General features: G+C 38.4%; 2 protein-coding genes across 5 annotated transcripts in view; both read right to left on the bottom strand.

Moving 5' to 3' along the window:
• Positions 1–1168: 1168 nt before the first annotated feature.
• On the bottom strand, positions 1169–2978 carry LOC143864315 (BAG family molecular chaperone regulator 3-like). The gene is made up of 2 exons (XM_077375226.1): positions 2285–2978; positions 1169–1539 (listed from the first exon to the last, which is right to left on the bottom strand). The coding sequence occupies exons 1-2, from the start codon at positions 2508–2510 to the stop codon at positions 1313–1315; spliced, it is 453 nt and encodes a 150-aa protein (XP_077231341.1). The 5' UTR covers positions 2511–2978; the 3' UTR covers positions 1169–1312.
• Positions 2979–5789: 2811 nt separating this feature from the next.
• Positions 5790–27783, bottom strand: part of LOC143864184 (UDP-rhamnose/UDP-galactose transporter 6-like) — a 28843-nt gene continuing 6849 nt past the window's right edge. The window contains exons 2-7 of one of the 4 annotated variants that reach the window (XM_077375064.1): positions 15736–15938; positions 14432–14616; positions 13601–13801; positions 6837–6998; positions 6297–6699; positions 5790–5986 (exon numbers count right to left, since the gene is read on the bottom strand). In XM_077375064.1, the coding sequence (XP_077231179.1) occupies positions 6379–6699; positions 6837–6998; positions 13601–13801; positions 14432–14616; positions 15736–15865 (999 nt within the window). In that variant the 5' untranslated portion in view covers positions 15866–15938 and the 3' untranslated portion in view covers positions 5790–5986; positions 6297–6378. Of the gene's footprint in view, positions 5993–6283; positions 6700–6836; positions 6999–13600; positions 13802–14431; positions 14617–15735; positions 15939–27783 lie in introns of all 4 variants that reach the window. The other 3 variants (XM_077375063.1, XM_077375062.1, XM_077375061.1) reach the window with 3 other exon arrangements.

Raw genomic sequence — 27783 nt, forward strand, 5'->3', positions numbered from 1 at the left:
ATCGACCCCCATATATCTTAAATCGACCTCATGTGTCTTTCTCTCTCCTCTGAAACATAGGGGGTCAATTTAAGATATATGGGGGTCGATTTATCACTCCCATTAAAAATTTATAGAATTGTAAATTTCGTTATACAAGAAAATTATGGAAAATGATATTTCCACCTACTTTGGTTATTCTGTTGGGTTCCATTTCAGCGAGGCTAAGTAAGAGAGGGTAAGCCATTTTATTGTAAACTAGGGAAGTACTTTTCTCTAAGATAGGAGTGTTTTGGTCATTTTCTATGGGATAGGGTCCCGTGGCACCCTTGTTACTGGGCTCTAGCAAGAACAGCCTTCACTTAATTATTCCTTTATGCTCTGTTTGGTTGCCAGGTTTTTTTTGTTCTTGGAAGTTTTGTGGGAGAGTAAGTTAAATTTCGGTCCCATCCCATGTTTGGTTGCCTTTTAGCACTAGGTTTATTTTAATCCCACTCTTGTAATGATTACTTGTGGGGTGAATTTTTTAATCCCACTTTTGTAATGATTGCCTTTTCATCCCATCCCAAGATAACCCGAGGAACAAAAATAAACTCAAGAACCAAAAATAAGCTTGAGAAGTATTTTTTTTCTACCCAACAGTTCAAGCAAGCAAACAAAGGTTTTTTTTTTTTCCCACCATATCTCCCAGGGTATTTTTTTCTCCCACATAACCAAACATGGGATTTTTATTTTACCAGGATTCCCATCTATCTCCCAGGGTATTTTTTTTCTCCCACATAACTCCCAGGAACAAAAAAAACTTGGCAACCATAGAGAGTGTTCATTCTTTAATAGTATAACATAGAACAATAGTGGACACAAATAATTCCAAGATAGAAAACAAAGTCGAACATCCCCTGTCTCATGGACACTCAAGAAAAGAGTTACCATTTTGAAAACAAATGTTGTGGCCAAATAACGTTCGTTGGTTATGATTGCGGCTGAACTTACTTTATTACCATCACTTTGCTAGCGAGCTTTGGGCATTTTTCTACATTGGTCTCTAATCTCTGTTGTTATAATCTCAATGATTGTAGGAAACATATGGAAATTGATTACCTCTTTGTGAGTGAGAAGATAAAAAAATTCATTTCTTGGCGGATAAATTAGGGGACAGAAAAATAAGAAATCAGTTATATGCATGATAATCGTTGCAATGGCCGATGGATTGGGCATGAATCTGTTCATTTTCTATTGTCTATGGATTAATAGTACAAATTTCCAAGCCAACATTGGAAGGTACATGGTAATTAACCAAATTAACATTGTTAGTAATAGAATCAATACAAGTTTACACGCTAATGCTGCGACAAGGGTTACCAATGGGTTGGTTTCTTGCAGAAGCAACTAATTTTCTTTCTTTATTAGCTGGGTCTTGGAACAATAGCACCTTATCCATGTCTTTAACTCCAACCATATGGAGAAAATCATCATCTTCTCTTTCTTTTCCCTTGAAGAGGAGCCTCTGTTCTCTTGGTTCCAAATTAGTGACCAATGACAAAATCATCTTCAATTCACCTGAAAAAAATAGATAAAAAAATTTACTCCACAAACCCAATAAGAAAACCAACCCTCTGTGTTATTTGGGTATGCAATTTAGACTACAATTTTACACAAAAATTGCACAAAGCACAATAAGAGAAACTACCACTTGTGCTAGTTTTGCTATGCAATTTTGACAAGTTTACACACAAATTGCACAAAACCCAATAAGAAAACCCAACATGTCCTAGTTTGGTAGACAAGTTTACACACAAATTGCACAAAACCCAATAGGAAAAATACCCCCTGTTCTAGTTTGGGTTTGCAATTTAGACAAGTTTACACAGAAATTGCACAAAACCCAATAAGAAAAACCACCTCCTCTGTTAGTTTGGGTTTGCAGTTTTAGATTGCAAGCTTACCCACAAATTGTGCTAGGTTGGTTATGCAATTTAGACAGCAAGTTTACATACATATCACACCAACAATCCAATATCCAAAAAATAACATTGAACAGATAATTCATAGAATTAGAAAAGAATTTTACTCCACAAACCCAATAAGAAAACCATCCTCTGTGCTATCAGACTTTACATACAAATTGCACCAACAATGCAATCAGATTGCATATGAAAGTAGCTAGGAAGGCTTCATTGAATCCACCCACATCAGTTTTATCCATACCCAGAAAAATATTGAACTATAATTCATAGAACTAGAAGTTTTTTGCAACTTGGAAAAAAAATATCATGTAGAGCAATCAAAGATAGAGGGTTGTTACCAAAAGTTGAAGTGGCTTCTATAGAGATATCATGCCAATGTGACCCAGTTGAGACTTTCACTGTGATCATCTCTTCTCCCATACTGCCACCGTCTTCTCTCTTTTGAACAAGCATGCCGCCGGGGCGTAATTCCCACTTAACCTTGCCGATCCTGCAACCTTTGTCATCTCCACCACCAAGCTTAGATTTGCTCCTGCAAAACCTCATTGATCTAAACCTGTTCATCCTTCCCCTAATGCTCCCTCTCTTTGTTTTTTTTTCAAAAACTAAGAAGGGAACAGTTCACTCAGTGTTTCAGGCCGATGCAGTTCAAAACGCGGCCAATGCAAATCCTAGTCGACTCGGCATGATGGGATCGAGTACTCAGTTGATGTGGCTGAGTACTCTGCTTACACGGTCATAAATCACGAAAGTCAAAGGAATTTTGATTGACTTTGTAGTGCGAACTCAGATAAGAACGTGGCCAAGGCGGAAGGAGTCGACTCGACAGCAGGAGAGTTTTGAAACTTTGGTTTCACTCCCTCTTTTTCTCTCAAATTCTTCTTGTAATGTATAAGAGGGTGTAAAGGAAGCTAGATAATAGATATAGAAGTTGGAGAAGATGGAGAGACATGGATTAGGACAAGAAATAAAGCATTAAAATTTAAGCCGCCCAATGGTGACACTAAAGAATGGCATTTTTCTAAGTTGGGTAATTCACTAGAGGACAAATTAGATTGGGTGTCTAGATTAAAAAAATAGGGGGGAGTTTATTGTGGCGATTTGATTGGGAGATGTGAGATAGCACATGGGGTTGGCAACACGCTTGCTTGATCTGCGGGCCACAAACTCGTTATTTCATGGTCGGTTATGAGTTTTATGACTAGTTTATTGGCTCCTCTCTCTCTCTCTCTCTCTCTCTCTCTCTCTCCGAGTCTCATACATGAGATAAAGCTTTGCCAACAAAAATCAATAACACAGCTTCTCTTGATGGCGCAAAAAGAACAAGCCTAATAGATAAAGAAGCTAGGATCTATGCGAGGCCGATTGCAATGGTTTTTTCTCCTAATCATGCCCCCACATGTGGGGGTCAAAAGAAGTGATTCTTAAGAAAGAATCTTGAAATTGATCATCTTTTTAGCATTTTGTCCAACAACTCCACAACATTGACACTCAACAAGGGTCCCAACAAAGATTGTGAAGTATATTGTAAACATGCTGAGGATGTTTACCACTGCCAACGTATGAGAATTTGCTGAATTATTCATCAAATTCACATTTGATTAAGAAAATTGAGTTTTATTCCAACCATTAGGATTCAAAATATAGAATCATCCGCTGAAGATGAGTCAGGGAGAGACAGAGAGCCTAGACAAGAAGCTCGAAAGAAGGAAGTATCATGGGCAGATGAGCGTCATCTATTTACTTTGATCCTGGTTGAGCAAGAGGACAATGAGAAGATGGCCCAAAGCTAGAGGATTCAAATGTATTGCACTACAATGACTCTGAGGATGAACCATGACAGAAGATTCCAAAGAAAAATTGCTCCCATCAAGCGCCAATTATGTAATGTAAGAGTATTAAGCAATTTGACCTATGAATATAACATCTTTCTCTTTATGTAATAGACCGGTAGGGGTCCGTCAAAACCCCAGCTTACCCACAAAAAAAACTAGTATTTAATACATAAAAGCTTACATTGTTTTTTTTTTTTTTTTTTTTGTAAAAATGTAGGAGCTTTTTAAAGTAAGAAGTACGTAAAAAATTTTAAAGTTTTCCGCGAAGTTTTCAACCTCGGATGTTAACAAGTATTTGTTTTGGGAAAAACTGAGATATCCTTTTTGGGGGATAAGTTCAATCTTGAAAAAAGGTTGTCCCCACATTTTGGACTTGTCCACTGATTGGACTACTTGCCTAACATGATATGACTCTTGTGAAATGATATGGGCCAACCCTCCATACTAGTCCTAGCCTCCTAGGTCCCTTCAATCCCACTAAATAGAAATGAGGGGGGCATTCCCAAAAGTGGAGTTAGAAAAAAAAACACCCCATAATTTAATATATACAGCTTTTCTCCTCATTTTTGTGTACCCCTCGAAATAATGACACTCCTTGAGTCCTTGCTGTTAGGGTGTCAATGGATCTAATTCGAATCAAATTCACCTAAATCCCTTTGATTCCTTATTGGGTGTTCTTCGAATCATGTCCCTATCCATACTGGAATGTCCTAGGTGTCCTACCTACATTCTCATAATTAAAATTTTGAAAAAAATTACAATGTTTTATCCACTATTAGTATGTGTCTAATCGATCCCTTATTTGTCATTAATCTAAACGTCTAAATAAGTTAAATTATCGTTGTAAAATAAAGGCTAAAGCTGAAATCGATACAATAGGCTCTATGTTAATGCCTAATTAGTTAGGGCTTATGGTTAGCGGTAGAGAGTTCATAGAGAAAAAACTAGAAAGAGAGGGAGGGAGAGAGAGAGAGGAAATTCCTTAGCTGAAAAGGAGAAAAGTAATTTTGATTAGGGATTTATTCCGGCAGAAGATGAAATTGACTTTGAATTTTTTTCATATCTGAAATATGAGAACTTATATGGTGGCTGGTCGTTAATATAGAGGGTGGAGAGAGACAAAACCTCTCTCCCTTGATTTTTAATCCAAGGGAAAGCCCTGTTTTGACTTTTCCTTGGTTGAAAAACCAATGACAAAGGTTTTGTCTCCTTCCGCCCTTTACAATATGACGGTCGACCATCATCTAAAGTCTCCTGAAATATATGAGATTGTTCTATTTCTCACACACACTCACAAAAAATTGAAGCAATATATGAGATTGTTTCTAGGTATATTTCTTTGCACTGTCTTGTCTCTTTTTGGGTAATTTCTTTGTTGTGATTCATATCATTATTGGAGTTCATTAACGAATATTGTAGGAACACTTCAACATTCTCCATTTTTTAGAGAGGGCAAAATGGAAAGACGAGAATCACTTTTGAGAGACTCCTCTTTGCCCCAAGAATTCATCACAAATCACTGCCAAATCCCGACCAGCCTTTTTGAGAGACTCTTCCTTAACTTTTTTTTCCATCAGCAATGAAAAAAAGCTTAGAAGCACTTCCAAGAAGTGTTAAAACAACACGCCTAGTGTTCCATTGTCACTATTGAAAGGCTTTCCTCTGCAGAAGAAACCCCTAACATGGTGAGGCCACTGTACAAAAAAGGCACCAATAAATGATCCTAGCCATCCAAGCTTTGGAAAAAAAATTCTCTTTGAATCTGTACCCTTGGCTACTAAATTTTTACACATCCATTTGAGAGCACTGATCAGAAGGTTAGGAAAATCCTATGCATCAACTTTTGCATTTCGACGGGTCCACAACAAGAACCACTAATGGATGTGCAAGCAGATGTACGATCGTGCGATTGGCAATGAATCAATGTTCTTCCTCCCAATCTGTCCTATTGTCTTGATGAGCAGGAAGAGATTTCTCTCTTTTGATCCTCATTTAGTAAGAGAAGAAATGTTTTCTCATCCCTTTTTTAATTTAAGGAAACAAGTGTATAATTTATCACTGTCAAGAGATTACATAAGAGAGTTGGGGAGATCAAAATTGAGAAAAAGAATTACAAGATACTGAAAGTAATTTGCTTTATAAATGTGGAAGGAAATAAATTTCTATAAATGAACATGAAGCAAAAGGATTTTCCAGGGGAAGAACCTGCATCTGGCACAAAACAGCATTCCAATTAAAACCAAGATAAAAAAAAATCAAAACAAAAGAAGAAAAACAAAGGGAAATGGATATCAACACAACCATGTTTTACTAAGTGCACAAACCCAGCTTGTTTTTTCCTTTATTAATTGGCTTGTTAGAGCTTCTGGAGAACTATAATGACCTTTGACAACTCTTTAACTAATAAAAGACAAGATGAGTTAGTGAAACTATCAAAAAATTGTTGTGTTGATATCATTTCCCAGAACAAATTGAGTCTTAAAATTGATGTTAAGAGATTACTGGAATAAGCTACCCTCCAATGCCGAACCATTGAATCCTTGAAAAGACGAATTAGAACAAGAGCTTTGAGACCTGAAAGATATGGGTCTGTGTCTCTAGACCTTCTCGTCGAGCTCACTAGATCCGCCATGCTTTTGAGATCTGTCACTTGGAATTGAATAGCTTCGGCGTTCCTTACCACCAGGCTTAGATGAGGCATTTCCATACCAGATCATGCCCATCACAGCTACAATCATGCCGAGAACTACTTGTAGACTGAGACCCTCTTTTCCAAAGAAGAAAAATCCCAAGAATAGGACAAGGATAGTCTTCATGTGGCCAAGGACTTGGAATGAAACAGCGGTGAATCTGCCGATGCAGATGAATTGGCTAAGGTTGGTTCCTACTGCAATGGTGCATGATAAGATGATGATGAACTACAGAATAAACACGAAGAACTGTTAGCAACAATATGAGCAAAATAAATGACTCTGAAGTGCATTCATGTGGGTCTTAAGATATTGAATAGAATGTGACCAGCTTTGGCTGTTAATGTTTAATAGGTAATACTTACGATGGAAGTAACACTATAGTCATATGTGTCGACTCTTTTATTGGTCAACAAGAAATCCAGGAAAGGCCCTACTACCAGCAGACTTGCCGCCTGAGCAGGCGCGGTGTGGCCCAAGAGATTAAATGATCCAAGTGAATACTTCCGTTGAAGGAAATGAACATACTACAAGGACAAAAACCACGAGAAAAAATCAGAATACTGTTAAAGAAATTGGAGAGCGGTTTTTTAAGTTTAAATTATTGCCTCATAACGGTTGGTAGAGTTCCGGGCTAATGCATTGGTCATTGGGTATAATTATAATCCCACCCACTAAATGCAACATTTTCATGATAACTGATTGCATCTATAAATTAAAAACTCTTTTCGGCAAAGATATCTCTAAATCCACTTGCAAAATTGTGAACGGTTATCGAAACAAATGCTGGTGGGCCGGTGGCATTTCAATTTGTCGCTGTTTTTTAGCAAAGAAAAGACATTGAAATATTCGTTTAAACATTTGCATAATGCGGTGCCGATTGATTGACAAGATTCGGATAGAGAGGAAATTGAGTCATTCATACTTCATATCATGAAACAAGTAAGGTTCTGGGATTATCTTACTCTGGGCTCACAGCAAGATTAAGGAAAATGTTTAAAGAGGCTGAGGTCAGGGAAATGAAACTGCGTAAGCAAGAGAAGACCATTTCAGGGGAAAGGTCTAGCAAAATGGAAAGAGAATTAACGAGATTGAAGTTTGAAGTTAACTAATAAGGGACAAATCAGAATCTGGAAAGCGGGAAGCTAAAGGGTGGGTGCACCGAAAACACACCTAAGGGGAAATTAAAACTTACTCTCCAGGTGCCATGAAGATCCTATCTTGGAACATTAATGGGTTGGGCACCCTCAACAAGAAAGCCCAAGTGAAAAAGGTAGCTCGTAAGCATAGACCTGTCATTTGATGTATCCAAGAAACCAAATAGTCCCCAGTTAACAGAACGGCATTCAAAGGATTGGGTATTAGTGGAAACTGGGATTTCACATCTTTGGATGCGATTGGCTCTTCGGGTGGAATTATGATAGTATGGGACTCTACAAAATGTGAACTGGTAGATTCATTGAGTGGGCGTTTTACGTTAACAACTCGTTATGTGTGTGTGTGCGCGTGCGCGCGCGGAGGGGGGGGGGGGGGGCAGCTTATTTTCCATTCCTAGAACAAGAAATAGAGGAGGCGGTATTTTCCCTGGAAAAAGATAAAGCTCCCGGTCCAGATGGTTTTGTATTGCTTTCTTTCAGGAGTGTTGGGGATATGTGAAAGAATTTCACCAGGGGATGAAGTTACATAGGGGGACTTGGGTGACATTCATCACGTTGATGTCAAAAGTGAAGGGCACTTTGAAAGTAACCGACTTTAGACCAATCAGTTTTTTTTTTTTTTAAATATACATATTTCATTAATATTAAGAAAGCAGGTGGGACCAGTAGTCCCAAACAGCATTACAAAATATTAAAGTGGACTGGGTCGACATGCCGGCCCCAGTCCAAAGGAAAAGCAAAACATTGATATGGTTTATATATAACCATACATTACCGAAAAACTATTTTCTATCGTCTTTCAATCCACACAGTATGTGCACACCTTTTGTGAAAAACCACCACTTACTACCAGCTAACTATCTAAAGAACGCCTCATCTTACAATTCTGGAGGATTAAATGTTATTGCCCCCTTTAACGCAACACATCCAACTTTTGATACCCTTTGAAAGACCCAGCTAGAATATCCAAACAGAACAAGGCAAAAGAAAGAATCCCTCAAGCTCCAGCAAAGGAAAGTGAATTATGGATTTGTAATGCGTCAATCAGCAAGCTACTAGTCAAAGAGCCCAAGGGAATTAATCTACAGATTTTAGTGCTGAGGGTTAAACCTTCAGGTAGCATAACGTCTCCACCAACCAGTGAAACCAACCTTAATTTAACTTAGAATCCAATCCTTCCTACTGAAACATCCTTCCGAAATTTACCTACACCTAACATTCCAAATCCTTTCCTATTTTCCAATTATATTTACACTTTTCTACTCCTTTTTACGACTCCCTTCTTTTTGTTTTTTATTTTCTTCATCTTTTTGTTCTTCCTCTCTTTTTTCCAATTCTATTTTGCCAATCAGTTTGATTGGATGCTTACACAAAATATTTGCTAAAGTTTTTTTTTTTTTTTAATGGTAAAAGGATTTCATTAAAAAAAGCGAGACCGAGGAGGTCCCAAGGTTACATCAAGATAGCATGCTAAAATATTAGCAGAGAGAATAAAAATGATGCTGCCTAAGATCATTTCCCTAAACCAATGTGCATTCATCAATCAGAGACATATTGTGGATTGTTCTCTTATTGGTAATGAGTCTATTGACTTCTAATCTCAACTCAACTCAACAAAGCCTTTGTCCCAAACTAGTTGGGGTCGGCTAAATGAATCCTTTAGAAAAATTTCATGAAGAGGGTGAAAGGAATCTACTCTGCTCTAATCCTGGCTCTAGTTGGGTTCTTCTACGCAGATCATTTTCTTCCATTTTATCCTATCCAAGGTCATGTTCTCTGTTATGCTCCTAACTATCAAGTCTTTCCTCACTGTTTCTACCCAAATTGTTTTCGGTCCGCCCCTACCTCTTTTTACTCCATCAATTTGGCACGAGTCGCCTCTTCTCACCGAAGCATCCAAAGGCCTACGTTGGATATGTCCAAACCATCTTAAGCGGTGCTCTCTCATCTTCTCCTCATGCCACCCCCACCTTTTTACGAATGTCTTCATTTTTTATTCTATGTAACCTTGTGTGGCTGCACATCCAAGCATTCGCATCTCCGCTACACTCATCTTATGCACATGCTGCTTCTTGGTGGCCCAACATTATGAGCCGTACAGCATGGCTGGCCTATTGACTTCTAATCGAAAATGGCTAAAAAAAGGTATTGTTTGTAAGCTTGACATGGAAAAAGCATATGATAGGGTGGAATGGGACTGACTTGACTATCTACTCAGTTGAATGGGTTTTAGATTGAAATGGAGAATGTGGATTCATGAATTTCTTCGGCTTGCTTTTCAGTGCTTATTAACGGTTCTCCAAAAGGCTTCTTCAAGTCCTCTAGAGGGTTGAGATAGAGTGACCCTCTATCTCCCTTGCTATTTGTTATTGTAGTAGAAACTTTGAGCATACTATTAATTAAATGGCGAGAAGAAGGTCTAATCAAGGGCTTTGAGATTGGGGAAAGGCGATTAGAGATTACTCATATACAGTCTGAGGATGATACATTGCTATTCAGTACTCCGGAGTTCATCAAAGTGATGAACCTCAAAGTAACATAAGGTGCTATGAGATGATTACAGGCTAAAGAACAAATTTCCATAAATCAAAAGCTTTTGGAATCAATATGCAGAAGGAGATTGTTGATGACTTGGCATGAGTATTAGGGTCTCTGGTGGACTTGTGTCCTTCTACCTACCTTGGCTTGCCACTCGGAAATGGTACTCCAAGAAAAGAAACTTGGGAACCCATTGTAGACAGTGGAGAAGAGACTGGAGACGTGGAAAAGAAACCTAGTCTCCAAAGGGGGGAGACTGACCCTAATAAAGGCAGTGTTGGCGAACATCCCTATTTATCAGCTTTCCGTATTTAAATGTCCAATGAGTATCATCCTAAGAATCGAAAAAATGCAGAGAAGGTTTTTATGGGGTGGGACAAACAACAAGGAAGGTATTCCCTTAATAAGCTGGGAAGAAGTTTGCAAGCCAATCAAAGCTGGAGGCCTAGGTATCACAAGAATAAAGGAAACAAATCAAGCTCTCTTAGGCAAGTGGTTATGGAGGTTTGGTGAGGAAGAGAATCAGTTGTGGGCGAAGGTCATTGAAAGTAAGTATGGCTCGTGCAAAGGACATTGGGAGACAAATGATAAATTCAGGAAAAAAGGGAAAACGGTATGAAGGGATGTTTTATGCTTCAAAGCTAAATTCATGCAAGGGGTAAAATTTAGAGTGTATAATGGGACAGGATCCGAATCCGGTGGGATAAATAGTGCACAGGTACTTCCCTCAATGATGTTGTTCCGTAGTTGTGTACATTGGCATTGGATAAGGAGGTAATGGTTAAAGAGTTTCACTCGGCCTCAGAACATAGTGTTATGGTCCCCTTCCCTAGGAAGCACGGGTACTCTCTCGGGCCTCCCGTACCCGACACGTATGGGGTGCGGGTACGTTCGGGTACGCCCTAGGTACGCACGCCCGTAATTAAAAAATAAAAAGCATTTTTCTTGTACTGGGTGCGTGTCGGGTGCGTTGGGGGTGCGCACCCACACGTACCCGACACGTCCTGCTTCTCTAATCTGGTTTGTAAACCCTTCCTGCTTGTTCTCTCTCATTTCCTGTACTTAGTATTTACATGTAAACCATTTAAGTAAATATCTTTACTATTTGGATTTATTTAAGATTTACATGTAAATAACGGAATACCCCCCATTTGGATTTATCAAAAATAGTTTCAAGACCCAAATCTAAAAGGAAAAAAAGTCAACTCTCCTGTTCTAGTACAAAATTCGCAGAAAAAAGGTCGGGTCAAAATTTTAACTTTCTTAACTTCCAAACGGTGGGGTATTTTTCAAATTTTAAAAATTCATAAAATCTATCATGTCCAAACATTATTAAATCCCAAAAGTCCGGTATTAAAATCTCATAATTTGGTCTCTAAAAATTATTCATTTTGTCAGGCACTGGTCAACACACTGGCGACAGACTTTTTTTCAAAGGAATGATGTATTGATGCCTCATGTTATGAAATATGGAACTTAATCACTTATGAAACGAAGAGTAATATTAGAATTTTCCATTTTTGTGATGTTATTGTTATTTGATTGCTCCCCAATTATTATTTTTTTATCTTTTTAAATATATAATAAAATATTAAAATATATTATTATATTCGGCGTACCCGAACGTACCCGCACCCGGTTTTTTTGGAAAATCACATACCCACGTACCCGTGTCGTGTCGTACCCGCACCCCGTACTCGTACCCGTGCTTCATAGCCCCTTCCTTTAGGAGAAACTTTTTCGATAGGGAGCTTGAAATGGTGGGAAGGCTTTTGCAGACATTGGAGAGTTGTTAAATTAAAACAGATGGAAAAGATAAAAGAATTTGGGTCTGGAACTCAGAGGGAGAATTCTCGGTCAAATCATTCTACCACAACCTTCTACCTTGCCCCGTTGCTTCCAAAGTAGCCAAAGTATGGAACTTCAAAGCACTGCCAGAGGTATGTATTTTTGGATGGGTTGCAAGTCTTAAAAGGATATAGTCTATTGACTTTTTCAGAGAAAGGAATAAATGGTTTATTGATTACTGTGCTATGTGTGTGGAGTTGGGTGAGTCGGTGGATCACCTCTTAATCCATTGCAAGATGGCTAGTGAGATTTGGGGCAGATTGCTATCTAGGTTTGGGATAGATTGGTTGTTCCCGGCCACATTCCTTGAGCTCTTGGAAAGTTGGGTTTGGTGCCTTGGAGGAGCAAAGGAAAAACACTCTGGTATGTATCCATCTTAGCCACAATTTGGGTGCTATGGAAAGAACGTAATGTTAGAATTTTCAAGGGATACTCTAAAGAGGCCCAGTACCTTTTCAATAAGGTGATTGCGCTAACAATATCATGGGTAAAAATTCTAGAAAGTTTTAGGTTTGTATCAGCATATGATTTATGGCATAGTTGGACGGAGATTTGCAACTCATCGAGAAATCAGTCTACAATTTCTCAAAAATGGACTCCGCCGGCCCATGGTATTTTAAAACTAAACTTTGACGGATCTAGTATGGAAACCCTAGTCCCGAGTTGGAGGGTTATTGTGGAATGAAGGGAGAGTAATTTGGCAATTTATGGGCCCGATTGGGATGGCAGATGCTAATGAAGCAGAGGTTCGTGCCATTCATGAAGGAATTAAAAGGCTACAGGATGGGATTTGAACAAGCTAGTGATAGAGGGAGACTCTTGACGTCATTAGATGGTTAAGAGGCGCACGTTCACCCCCTTGGAGATTTGCAGCCTTATTTGATGAAATCCAGGATCGATTGGGCTTGGCATCAGTGTCTTTCACCCATGTTAGATGTTTAGCTAATGGGGAGGCGGACAAATTAGCTAGAGAGGGAGTATTCTGTGAGAGAAAATAACTATTTGATTTTCTCCCTCCTTAGATTATAATATTTGTATTGTTCTGCCTATTATGTTCTTTAGATCTTCATTGTATCTTGGAGTCCTTCTCGGTCTCTTCTTTATTAATGACATCTTGTTGCCATTAAAAAAAAAGTTAAACATTTGCATACGAAGTTGATGAACCTGGTAACATATACCATTGCCATTTTAGCGATGAGTTGCAACGCCACTTAATATAGAATTTTATATTAACAACAAAAAGAAAGAGTTTTGGTCACTATAATCAGGGTTTTAAATTTCGGCCAAAATACCGAAATTTCAGTCCAGACCGACACCGAAAGTACAAAGATTCGTGTCGGCCCAGTTTTTCGGCCGAAATTTCGTTTATTTTGGAAATTTCAGTCGACCCTGAAATTTTTGTTTTTTTTTTTTTTTTTCTTTACCTGATTTCGGACGAAACCGAAAAGTTTCGATTTCAGTTGTGGCGAAACCGAAATTTCAATCCTTGACAATAACCAAAATTTTGGATAAAGACCAGGACCTATAACTGCTAATAAAGGCAATCTAAATAAATAGAAATCTGCATTCAGAAGTTGGTAACTTACATACTGTTGGAGGGCAGTACTCCAAACTGCTATTAAGGCTGCAATGAAGCCCCTCGTGTTGACGCTCACATCAGTAACGGTGCACACTGCAACACCCAGGAGAACCACTCCTATGCTGAGCTTAGTGTCTCTCGAATATCGGATCTTGTCCAATACAACTTCCAAAAAGCATGACACAGGGATCATACTCAGCTTGGCAATCTGATATCATATAACAATTGTTAAAAGTATATTAAGATTAAATGACAAACGATTCAAAAAAAAAGGATTAAAGGACGCCATCTCCAACAGCTTAAGCTTCTGGAGTAATTGGTTGTTTCACATGGTATCAGAGCTATTGGTCCTGGGTTCAAAACTCATAGCTCCCTGATATTAAAATTAAAAGTCCATGTGTAAGGCCAACCCAAAAAAAGAAAAAGGATAGAGGCCACATGTGAGGGCGAGTGTTGAAGTATAAATGATTAAATAACACCTTTTTCACATTTTTTTTACATAAACTAAATAACACCTTCTCCAACAGCTTAAGCTTTTGTAGTAATTGTTGTTTGCATGGTATCAGAGCAATTGCCCTGGGTTCAAAACTCCTTGATATTAAAAAATACACACGTAATGGCCAACCCAAAAGAGGGGCCACATGTGCCGCCACGTGTAGGCCAAAGAGGGGCCACACGTGAGCGGGAGTGTTAAAGTATAAAAGATTGAATAATGCCATCTCCTACAGCTTAAGCTTTTGGAGTAATTGGTTGTTTCACAACAATTAAGTTACTCATTCCATATTCCAACATTTATAAGCAGAAATAAAAACCAAGACCAGTGGTAAATAGAACAGACCTGGTAAAATCCCACAGAGTTCCACATCAGACTCACATTCATCCCAACAATTGAAAAGTTTGCAAAGAGGACAAATTTTAGAAGCTCGGGTAAAGGTAGATGCGAAGGCTGGATATATCCCAGCCATCTAAGAACAAAAGTCATCAGGGTTGTCATAGCGAAATGCAGGCCAGTTAACGTTGTAGCTGCAGGAAATTATCATCATTAAGTATAATAAACTGCTGGAAATTTATTAGAAAGGCATAGTTCTATTAGCTCCCAGGAAGATAATAATAATCAAAAGTGTTAAAATGCAATTTTATTTTATCTTAAAAAATAATAGAAATCAAAAGTGACTCTACAGCCAGCTCTAGAATCTAGACACTATTACAGCATAAATGTCTAGGTAGCTCTCCCAATTTTCCTAAATAGCCAGTAACTATATTTCCAAAAAAAAATGACTGACAGAACTAACCACTAACTATATTTCCGAAAACAAAATTACTGACAGGACTAACCACATGCATCACAAAATGAAAACAGAATTTTTAGAAGAATAAATGAGAAAAAAGAATATTAATAAAAGATTGGATGCAGAGCTCCTTTTACCATTGGTCCAGGATCACAAAATTCCTACGATACCCAGGCACGGATTGGAGAAATGGCAAGAGTGAAGCACTGCAATGACTACTAGATTTGGAGAACTAATTAAAAATTAATGATGTTTTAGATTTGGAGAAGTAAATAAAATAATCAATGATGTTCTGTATGGATACTTCCTTTTTCTAAGGATTATAAGAAAAAATAAATAAACGGATTAAGTCTAGAAACAGAAATCAAACAATAAACAGGTTTGGTACCTGAAAAATTACAACGGTTTAACTGACATAATTCTCTTTTTCTTTTTGATAAAAAAAATTAAAAAATAAAAAATAAAAAATAAAAAGAGAGAGGAGAGAGAGAGAGAGAGAGAGAGAGAGAGAGAGAGAGAGAGGAGAGAGAAAACAGAGAGATTTTCACAACACTGACTTAATTCACTTTTAGAGGATAGCTTAAACTTTAGCTGTGACAAAGATTGCCCATTTGTATCCACTAAATGGGAAGGACATGAGACAACCCTGGTTAGGCGACGGGCCAGAGTTTGGCTCTACGCACTCATTAGAAGCTTGCAAGAAATACAAAGTTGAAGCTAATGTTACAGTTGAGTCTAATCAAGATAAATTAGCATTTCTGAAGCAACTATAACCTGTGTTATGCTAAACGGAAACACCCCCCCCCCCCAAAGACAAAACTAATGAAAGAAAAGAGTGGAGAAATGAACTTACCAAAACTGAAGCCATATGTGGCCATTAAGGCTTTATTGACGATAATGATTCCAACAGAAGTAACAACATTGAACATCCAAGAGGCCACATCTAATGCTGCTTTCTTGTCTGCTTTGGTCGCAGGTGCCATATTTCTTCTACTCCTTTTAGCTTAAATTATGATTCTATACCGGTCGACCCACATGAAAGCAAACTTTATGATTCTGTAACAAAACCACAATTCAATTTTTTACCCACCAATATTACAAAATAAAAAAGTAAGAAATTCAATAATCTCCAAGTATTTCCAAAAGAATCCAGAGCTTTTGCATATTTAAAGGCTGATCTTTAACAAGGAAAAATTCAAATTCATGGCTGGTCAATTGTTCCTACAAAGCAATTATGAAAAGGGATAAGAGATAAGTAAAAAAAAATATTGTGCCTATAAAATATGACCAAAATCACAAAAAACTAGGTACAGATCCCTTAGCTCTCACCAAATAATTTCTAGAAGATTACATTAGAAATATCTTGATATAACTATAAATGTTTGCGAATTTGTAATTTGCTTCTTAACATGGAGAGAAACAACTGCATTAAGACAAAATTTGAGAAATACGACAGAAGCAGAAAACAAGTCTCAAATGGATCAAACTAGATCAATTAATGGTATATGATAAAAACACCACTTCAATAAAAAATCTTGCAATTAAAGTAACCCAAACCATATCCAAAATCCGATTAAAAGATTCAAAAATACTCAAACCAGCCAAGCACGCCTACTTTATGTTAGCTGTAACTGTAAGGATAACTCAACAAAGGAACTTACAGACTAATCTCAAGCAAGCATTAACAATAGCAATTCTCATCAAAAGAAAAAAAAAAAGATGTATAGAAATGGCTGCAATAATCATAAGGGTCTGAATGCAATATGACAATAAGAAAGAAAATAAATCTAAGCCCCAAAATCATCACCTATGTAGGAAAATGGATCTCAAGAGGTAAGGATGTGTAAGCATAGCAATCCTATGGGTGAAGGTGGATCAAAGAACGATCAATACGGTAAAAGAAGGATCTCACCCGAGAAGAGCAGCCCATCAACCTAGGAATTCATGCAATGGAGACCTAAGAGAGCAGTGGAGAAGCTCGGAAGGTCCGAACAGCCAAGGTAGCATCAATCAGCACCACATCACATCCAGAGAGGAAAATAATGATAGAATCACCACGTGCGCACCCCCAATCAGCAAGGTAATCATCGAAGAATATCGATTCCGGCAAGGTAGGGAAAAGATTCCCACGATAAAGGAAAAAATCAGCAAGGCGAAGATCAACAAGAAGCAATGAAAAATGTGGAGGGGACTCTTTTGATGTAAATGACCCCTATCTAAATATCAAATAGTTCTAAGGACTGAAATCATACAAGAAAGATGAAAATGATGGAAATGTGGGGAAATAGAAAGGAGATGAAGGGGGGAGAAGATGAAAGGAAACTAAGGTTCCATGGGCTGTTGCGTTAGAGGACAGCAACTTGCACCAGAAAAGAGAAGAAACCGTGGGAATGGGGAAGAAAGAAAGATAAGAAAAAGAAAAGAGGAAGTAGAGGAGAAACCAATGAGTGGAGAAGGTAGAAAAGAGAAGGGAAGAAGAGGAAGAAGTGGGATAAGAGGAAGAAGGAAGGTGGAATGGAGAAAACCTAGGGTTTTCCCTTTGTTTGGCTGAGAGAAAATCTTCCCTTGCGTCACACGTCCAAAGTGGGGCTTTTGCATAACCAAAAGTTGGAAAATTCCACCCCTCCCTTCCAACCCCACACACCCCACCCTGCGCCTTTTATAAGAGTTGTAACAAAAGATGGTGGCCCCTCCATCTAGACCAATGCTATCCCTCATAACTTAACTCACTTAAGTGATAACAAAAGACCTAATTGCCACCCACTTGAGTTATAATAAAAAGACCGAATTACCCACACTTAAACAAAAGAAAACTACTAGAACAAAGGTAAAAAGGTCTAAAAAGGGAATAAAACATGTGTGAGGTGATGGTAAGTGATATGGGCCCTAGAAGACGTGGACATTCCTCCCACTTGAAGTAATAAATATTATTCGGATTTTGAGACCAAAAAAAACTCCCCTTTGATCAATCAATTATTTCGAAATGTTTACTGGATCTAATCCTCCACGAAAAGAAAGAAATTCCGCGTATTTTGACCAATTCAAGGTGAAAAATGGGGTTGCTCCCTCAGCAAAACTGGGATCTAGGCTCTAGAATAATAACATGCTGAAATAAAATGATCCTAAATACAAAAATGAAAACAAAATCAATATAATCTCTCTAAACACATCTAGTCATGGCCGGGTAACATCAAGAAATCTACCTCCAAAGACAAATGCTAACTCTAGGGAAACAATCAAAAGTTGCCAAAATATTGCAGACCATCATAGGGAAAGTATGATACTTGGAGCTATTAACTTTCCACCAACTCAAAATGTCCAAGTCCTCCTCAGATTCATCATTTCCAAGAAAGGGTGAACCAGTTCTTACAAATACTAACCCAATTCTGCCGTTCGTAAAAGAAATATCAACCGAATGCTGACTTAGCCTCTTCGCTTCTCACTTTTGCATGTATTTTTGGTACCATTCTCTAATAGCCATCCCTCACCTCAACCTTTTTATCCAACCCTTCTATAAACTAGAGGTCAAGTGGGTTTTATACTCTTTGAAGAGTTCATGCATGGCGGCCATGATGCATGTGGACAACTTTGATGGCATCCAAATTGACTTTTGGATAGTAAATTTCAAAAAGATTTAGCGTCTACAATGAACCAAGATCCAAGATCTAAGATCAGATCAATAAAAAAATAAGTTCAACTCTTTCCAATAGATTTTATTAATATTTTTTTTCTTGTATTTTCTAAGCCAAATTGGAAACAAAAGCATTAGAACTTGTCGACATCTCAATCAATAGTACTTCGAATTTGTAAACCTTAAGCATTGGAACTCCAAAAATTATACCCGAGGAAAATTTTTGTAGTAACGTAGAAGGCTTCTAAGAACTCACAGGGATCAACTAGCCTTCTTGCAATCATCCACAGCTATGTCACAAATATCTCCGATATTTTCAAAATATAGCGTTTTTATCGCGAGATTTTGATAAAACGACAAAATCCCGAACTAATCCCGAGATTTTAAAAATATAGCGATATTTTCATTTTTATCATAAAATATCCCGATAATATCACGATATTATCCCGATATTTTTACGATATTTTTATTTTATATATTTTTTCTTAAATTTAATATTTTTATATATTTTTAAATAATATTATTTTTGCCATTTATTTCCCGATATAAACCTGAAAAAAAAATAATAAAAAATAATATATCCCGAGATTTTCCCTTGCCGAGAAATTCCCGAGAACGACATTTGTGACATAGATCCACAGTAGGGGATTATCGTGAAGCATGCTTTTAGGCCTTCAAATGTCTTCCTAAACTCTAAGGTGGACTTTAACATTAAATATGTTAAGTTGCACCTCGTGCAAACATCCAACAACCACCATTTCTTACCCTAAATTCTTCACTGTCTGACACCCTTAAAATCATTGTTGTCCGTGGTTGTGAAGTATTTGCATAATTCACCCTGCTATAAATTCTATCAATAGTCTTTTATCTCATTTAACTAACAGAGAACATGACCTTGGATAGGAGAGAATGGAAGAAGTCAGGCTGGGTCGAGTTTGTCCGCCTTGACGCAGATTTAAACCCCGCCTCCCCTCCTTTTTCATGACAGAAAATTTAGATAAAGCACTTTGGACCAATCCAACAGTTAATCCATGCAAAACTCTGTGGCCTTGTAAAAGAATGAGTGAATCCTTTAGGGTCTGTTCCAGTGAGGGTGAATAGGTGGTAAAACATTCGTTTACCCCCCGTGCAAAACTTAAGCGTGTTCCAATAATCAAAACATAATCAACTTTCCTCGTAAGTTATTTCCGTGCTACCATCTATTTACCCTGAAAGAGGCGAAATGGCATACACTCAAGGAGGTAGTAATCAAAATACGCAGTATCATGTTAAAATGACCAGAGTCCTCCTGTCATGGAAAATGACCCTATATACCCTTATGACATAAATATGATCAAAATACCTCCCTTCCGGATAAAATGATTAGAATATCCTCGAGTCATGGAAAGTGACTAGAATACCTCCGTGTCATGGAAAATGACTAGAATACCCCTATAACATAAAAAAGATCAAAATTCACTGTATCGGGTAAAATGACCATAATGCCGCTGCATCATGGAAATGGCCGAAATACCCCTATATGACTAGAATACCCCTGCATCATGAAAATGACCAAAATGCCACTATATCGGGTGAAAATGACCAAAATACCCCTGAGTCATTGAAAATGACTAAAATATTGACATGAAACGATGAACATACCCACCAAATAGGGTAAAAATGACTAGAATACCCCCGAGTGATGGAAAATGACTAAAATACCCCAATATCAGGTAAAAATGAACACAATACTCTGAAGTCATAAAATGACTAAAATACCCTTATAACATTAAAAAATGATCAAAATATGTCATATCATGTAAAAATAACCATGATACCTCTACATAATGGAAAATGACCGAAATACCTAGGGTGAAAATGACCAAAATACCTATCATAGAAAATGACTAAAATACCCTTTATGATATAAACATGATCAAAATACGGGATGCAGGGTAAAATAACTAGAATACCTCAGAGTCATGAAAATGACTAAAATACCCTTATGACAAAAATGATCAAAATACGCCGTATCGGGTAAAAATGACCAGAATACCCCCGAGTCATGGAAAATAGTTGACATAACACTATCGAGTGGGTGAAAATGACCAAAATACCCCTAAGTCATGTAATATGATTAAAATACCCTTATGACATTTACCCTCTACAATATGTGGTCCTGGAACGCTAGAAATAATATACCCCCTCTGTATTTACTTGGTAAGTAGATTACATCGAAATGATTTACCCTGAAATGGATTACTCCCTCGTATTTATCCTCACTGGAACAGACCCTTATGCAAATCAAATTCTCAGAGATTTGGTTTCCAGAAACTAAAATAAATCAGTTCAGAACTGAACTGATTTGTCTCAATTCAATGATGGATAATGAACATATAACAGCCATGACTATTAGCAGACTACGCTGCTTATGCAATGGCGAGGATGGAGAACGTGTGGGGACTGGACCGTAATGAGTTTCCGGAGAGATGGTTTGAGCAGGGAGTGTTCATAGTGGTTGATTAGTTTGGTTCTCGGGTGTTTCATGATGGTCCGCATCAGTGTCGTGTTTAGGGAAGGAAATGGGGTATATGCAGATGAAGGTGGTTGCCTGGGTTTAAGCTGGAGGTGCTGAGTGGTTATCGACACCAACATCCGTCATATAGCTTGTCTCTTACTCCCAATATGAAAGGACGATTACGTGTCCAACTCAAGAAGAGAACTGCCTAGTAGTAACAAAGAAAATCAGTTAAAGAAGATACTAGGTTATTAGATATGTGAGTTTGGAAGGGTAAATATCATCTCTTGAACTTCCATTTATTCTCAAGATGAAAGAAGGATTACAAAATGACTAGTTTACAGTAGTTTATCATTGTGCCATGAATACCATCACTGCAAGTGTGTCCTAAAAATAAATTCACTGTTTCAATTTTTCGGGTCGGTTCTTCATATCTGAATTACAGGAACCCAAAGTATCTGGCAAATGCTCAACCATCTGAGGTTCTATCTTCTACAATTTTATCCGAAGTTGGATAAGATCTTGTTTCTTGATGACAACATTGTGGTCCAAAAGGATTTAAGGTTAACCGGATTGTGACACATTAATCTTCACGGAAAGGTGAATGGGGCAGTGGAAATCTGTGAAGAGATCTTTCAGCTGTTTGACAAATATCTCAACTTTTCTAATCCACAAATAGCCAGGAACCTTGACCCCAATGCCTGCAGGTGGGCATGCAGGATGAACATTGAGAATTGACTCGATCATTTGCTTGACGAGAAAGGGCCTTTAGTTTGACAATCTTTTTCTACAAATTTATGGAAGGATAGAGTACCTTTTTTTCTAAATCATTGGATAGTTGGGAGTTCCTGCTTGCTTCATCATCTTTACTTTTGTTCTCTTATTTGGAGAAAAAAATATATAAGCTATATTGGACTGAGTAGTTGGCGCAACGGATTCTGACCGTCTTCAGATAAAAGGGTGAGGTAATACAGAGACAGAATTTTAAAAAATATCAGTAACTAGACTGTAGGCTTCTTCTGCTTGGTATTTTCAGAGATGTCCAAGGGAGTTCAAGGCAGTGCCGCAGGTCTCTGCTCTCAATAACGAGAGATGCATATTTTCTTTAACCCTGTCCATCCTTGAATTCTTGCTTGCTTCCCTAACACAGAATAACCCCCACTATGATCAGCTACGGGAGCTCTTTGAGTGCTCCTCCGCCATGTCCATGATCCACATGTATTGTCTTATATAAGAAGCGACCTGACACCACTACAAAGCGGCTACATGAGATAGTGGGAAGGGAGCAGTGGTAAGATGAGAAATATATAAGAAACCAAGAGAGAGGGGAAGATATGGGGAACGTTGATCGAGGATGGCGAGATGGAGGTGTGGGCGGTGAGAAGATTAAAAGGAGTAAAGAAGACTTTGATTTATGAAGAACAGCAGGAGAATCGAGAAAAAAGCGCAATTGAAGATTTTAAAATGTACACATGTGGGCCAACTGAAACCCGAGTGGTTTCAAGCAGCTATCACCTGCTTGTCCCTAGCTTCTATAGACATAATATAATAAGAGAGAGAGAGAGAGAGAGAGAGAGAATAAATTTGGGTCGGGTTTTTCCCCTTTTAAACCCGAACCAACTTGACAATCATTCGGGTTTTTGAACCTGGACAGCACTTCCTTGCTAGATACAAATTTCAGCGAGGAGGAAGTTAGAAGTTGTATGTTCTCCTTGCAAGCAAATCACACTCAAGGTCCAGAAAAATTTTGTCTAGCTTTCTTCTGACTTTGTTTGGACACGGTGAAAGGTGACGTGATGACATTTTTTGAGGCCTTCCACGATAACCTGACTCTGGATACAAGAATGGGAGCGATATTCATTCCCATCATACCTAAAAAGAAAGGAGTGGCTTAACTTTCAGATTACAGACCCATTAGCCTGGTTGGATGCGTTTACAAAATCTTGGCTAAGGTGCTTGCAGAGAGACTCAAGAAAGAAAAAAAGTTATTGGATCATTTTCAACAGAGCAATTCTAAAGAAACTCTACAAAATTGGTATGGAAAAGGCTTCTTATAATAGAATTGAGTAGGGATGTCTAGACTTCGAGATGAAAAGAATAGGCTTTAGTAAATGATGGCAATCTTGGGTGTACAATTGTATCCCCTCGTCCCATTTCTCTACTCTAATCAATGGCTTTCCCTGATAGATTCTTCAAGTCGTCCCGTGGGTTGCGACAAGGTGATCCTCCATCACCTTTTTTCTTCACGATTGTAGCAGAAACATTAAGCAGAATGATCGACAAGGCCGGAGTCTCGGTTTAATTGAAGGTTTCAGATTGGATCATACCAGGATTGAGGTTATGCACCTTCAGTAGGTAGATGGAAAAAAATGACACCATGGTCTTCAACTGTTCCAAGGGAATATCAGTGCAGTGAAATTGTTCATGCCCTAACAAGACAAGTAGATAATTTGATGAGGCAGGTGGACCAAGTTTTGCATGAGATTCAACTCTTGCAACAGTGATTGATTGGGTTTACAACAACGAATGTTGATAATCCCTTCAAAGAATTCCACTAGTCAGTAGAAAGATTTACAAGATAGAAATCAAGCCCCAATCCATCATCATAAGATTGAGGGTCCCAATGTTGACTTTTGAGTTCAAGAACGTTTGGAGCGCAACTAATTGTGAAGCTGGTCAGCTTGCCCGGTCTGGAGTAGTTAGAGATGTGTACATGACTTTCGATCATCTCTCCGCTTGAGGAGTGATCGTTTAGCTTTGTGATCTATTGCTCTGCTTGTTCTTGTAGTTTTAGACCTCCTGATGCAACACTGTGAAGAAAAATTGAGGAAAGGGGAGAGAAATAGACAAAAGGGGGATAGAATTAGAAGAATAGGGGAAGACGAGACGAAATAACCTGAAGAATAGAAGAATTTAGGGAGAAGTAGAAGAAGAAGAGAAGAATAGACGAATTTAGGAAGAGAAGAGAAGAAATCAGAAGAGGGAAGAAGAAAACCAGAATTAGAGGGAGAATAATCTTTATTCAATATCAATCAAAGTTACAAAATAAATTGTAAAGAGGCCTATATATAGGCAAATAAACAACCTAAAAGATAGAAACCTACTAAAATAAGAATTCCTAAAAATAACATGGAAAATAAAATCCTAGAAACTAATAACATGTAAATAAAAATACTAGAAACTAAATAATGCAAAAATAAATCCTAATATCTGCATCATTCTCCCCCGTTTGAAAAAGAACTTGCCCTCGAGTTCTAATCCACCAGGGTCAAAGATGTAAACAATCCGCTGAAGTAATAGAACACGTAATCCGGCGGAAGCAATCATCATGTCTAACGCTCGAGACAATCGAGATAAGCATCTGCAAGGTCGGCGGAAGAAGAGGAAAGAAATGGCCCATGTAGACTCGTACAAACATAATCTGCACTGGAGAAGTAAACTAGCTGGGAAGATTGCAACGTACTCCTCCTGGATCGGTGGGATCGGCATAACAACAATGGGCAGTACCAATCCATAACTAGCCTCAACAAGGTCATCATCTACTGGTATCACATCGGGCGCAATGGAATCAACAACAAAGTCATCTGCTAGAATCGTATTCGGCATAGTGATATCAGACGGGCAATCCTCCTGATCAATCTCTGACTCATGGTGGTGCTCGGTCGACTCTGTCAATGGATCAACCTCATGCGGCTCTGCCAAAATATTTGTCTCGACTGTATAAATGGCAAAATCTCTCTCTAGATGCTCGGCAATCGGTGCGGCAGAAATCTCAGAAGCATCATGTGCAACGATGTCGATATCAGCAATCAACTGAGTCTCTAACTCTAGATCGTCCATCTCAGAGCCTGAATCTGAATCTGATGGAATCAAAGGCTCAACGTCGATGATCTCATCAATACTAGCATCTGGACCCGTAAGAATATCAGCAACGGGTAAGACGGATGAAGTAAGGAAGCGGCTCTGCAAATCTGACTCACGCATGCGACGCTCTAAATTCTCAGCTTCAATTTTAGCTTCGCATGCACGACAGGCTGCTGTTTCTTGTTCACGGTGAGCTGCTTTTTCTCGTCGAGCGACTTTTTCACGTATCAATCTTTGGTCATACGCTACTCGCTCATGTTTCAATCTCTGTTGATTTTGATAGTGGTATGTAAACTCATAACGAACATCCTTCCATCGACGAAATGGAGGCTTACAAAACTCACGACGCTCGTTAATGAAGAAATTCCATCTCGACTTGGCTTCGCAGCACACTGTATCCGTGACTTTGCGAATTGTTATTTGATGATCACAACCACAGTACCTATGGTATGCATTAAGTGCATGGATCCAATCTAGACACGCATTCTCAACATCTCCATAGGGATAGGTGCAGTCATCATAACCATAGAAATATGGAACCTGTGGTGCAGAAGAATATCGATGATCATATCTATCAAAATATGGAGCAGCTAGAGGAGCCATAGGGATCGGCGTCAAAAACTGAAATCAACCGTTTGATTTGTGTGTCATGTCGAAAGGAACACAACGTCTATCACGGATCTGAAATCAGATGAGTGAAAGCTGATGATCGAAATAAGGGGCGCGATCAACGGCAGAGATGGCTCTTGAATTGGGCTGAAAATCACTATTGAATGCGGAAACTGAGATGGTCGTGCTCTACTAGTCGCACGAAACAACTTCCGTGTTGAGGCCGCGGACAAATATCAAGCGGAAATAGCCCGAAAGTAGAGAGAGAAACTAGATAGAGTGAAGAGGAGGTTAGAGAGAGAAAGTAAAGAGAGAAAACAAAAGGCTATTTCTCTTTTTTCTGATTTTTTTTCTAATTGTTCTGATTTTATTTTATTTTGTGGGGTGTGCCTGAAGGTAAAAATGGAGAGTGTTAAATTAGTGGAAGATAAAGAGTGGGCCGAAACGACGGGGGGGGATTAATGACCACTTAATGTGAGGGGGGGTGTCCAGAAGAACAAAGAGGGTATTTTTTTTTTTGTCTTTACCTTTGAGTTGCTCACGTGACCCTCACTTGTAAAGGAGAGTGTTGCCTTATGAAAGCACCAGCTGTTACTTCAATAACTGGGGCCCACTTGGTTTCTTATAAGTTGCTTGTATGAGAAGGAAAGCTGCCCTTTTGACTAAATTAAATTGACTTGTAACTTGTGACTATAGGTGAAAACCACGAAGGAAATAAAGGCGGACTTTGCTTATGTAACCTGGTTAGTAGGTAAAAAGTATCACTTACCTTTTATTTTGGATAACCCACAGCACCGACACTTTCTAATTCTCCCCAACACGTAAATGGAAAGAGGAAAAAAAAAGGAAGAGTTTCCTTCTCTACGGAAGTGATAGCTAATAAATCTGGCGAGATCCAATAATGATGAGGGTTTCATGCACCAAAAAAGAAACCCAAATTTCCTTCTAATAAGCTCGAATATTACGGACACGTCTCCTGCTCCGGTGGAGGACGATGGTGGTGTTTTAATGGCTGAAATAAAAGGGAATTGTGTGGTGGTTTTGGGTGGCTGAGATTCAAGGGATTTTGTGGCACTTACGGAGGCTAAAAAACCTATGGGTTCAAAGTAGTTTCGGGGTTGTTAAAAGAGGTTGAGGGAGGGACAGAGATGGTTGCTAATGGGGTAAACAAGGTGGCTGATTTGGGCTGAGGTTTTGGGACAAAGCAGGGATGTGTCGGCTGTAATTTCAGGAGCCTGAAATTATGTGGTCTTGGCTGAAATAGGGGATTTGAAAGGGTTTGAGAAGATCTTGCAAGGGAGTTTTGGGTTTAGCGAGAAGGGGTTGGGTTCAAGAGTGGGCTGTTTTACAATGATGCAACGAGGGTGAATCCGAGGGGTGGCTATGGGCTGATCGGTTTGGGTTTTGTTGAAATTAAGAAGCAGAAGTGGGAGTCGGCTAGGGCAACAACAAAATTCTGATTTTTTTTTATAAGCGAAGGACAACAATAAGGCTGAGAATGGAAAGAGATGAATTTGGGAACTGATTTGTGGGTTGTGGTTGCGAGAAAAATTCCGGCCGTGATTTTCGCAGAAACAATTCTTGGAAGACTTGATCTTTCGCTCTGATACCAAATTGATGCAGCACCGTGAAGAAAAATTGAAGAAAGGGGAGAGAAATAGACGAAAGGGGATAGAATTAGAAGAATAGGGGAAGAAGAGACGAAATAACCTGAAGAAGAGACGAATTTAGGGAGAAGTAGAAGAAGAATAGACGAATTTAGGAAGAGAAGAGAATAAATCAGAAGAGGGAAGAAGAAAACCAGAATTAGAGGGAGAAGAATCTTTATTCAATATCAATCAAAGTTACAAAATAAATTGTAAAGAGTCCTATATATAGGCAAATAAACAACCTAAAAGATAGAAACCTACTAAAATAAGAATTCCTAAAAATAACATGGAAAATAAAATCCTAGAAAGTAATAACATGTAAATAAAAATACTAGAAATTAAATAATGCGGAAATAAATCCTAATATCTGCATCACCTCCTCAATCTATTTTTAATAATGATATGCCCATCATTCAAAAAAGGCCTCAAGCCCCAATCAAACCGGGAGGGAGTAAAATGATTAGATTTAGTGGAACCATGGAAGCATGAAGGACTTTAAATGGAAGATGAAGCCATTGACGAAGAGAAGTTCGAATTCATGAAAATGCTAACGAAGATGAAAAAAGTTACAAAAAATTATTGGAAGGAAGAGGTTGTTTCACCACCGTCGCGACGCACTCAATCGCGACTAAGTGCGTGACAAGAAAATCA

This window comes from Tasmannia lanceolata, unplaced genomic scaffold, assembly GCF_043159265.1.
Source record: "Tasmannia lanceolata isolate RefF3 unplaced genomic scaffold, GAP_Taslan_0.1 ptg000048l, whole genome shotgun sequence".
Classification (NCBI taxonomy): Eukaryota; Viridiplantae; Streptophyta; class Magnoliopsida; order Canellales; family Winteraceae; genus Tasmannia; species Tasmannia lanceolata.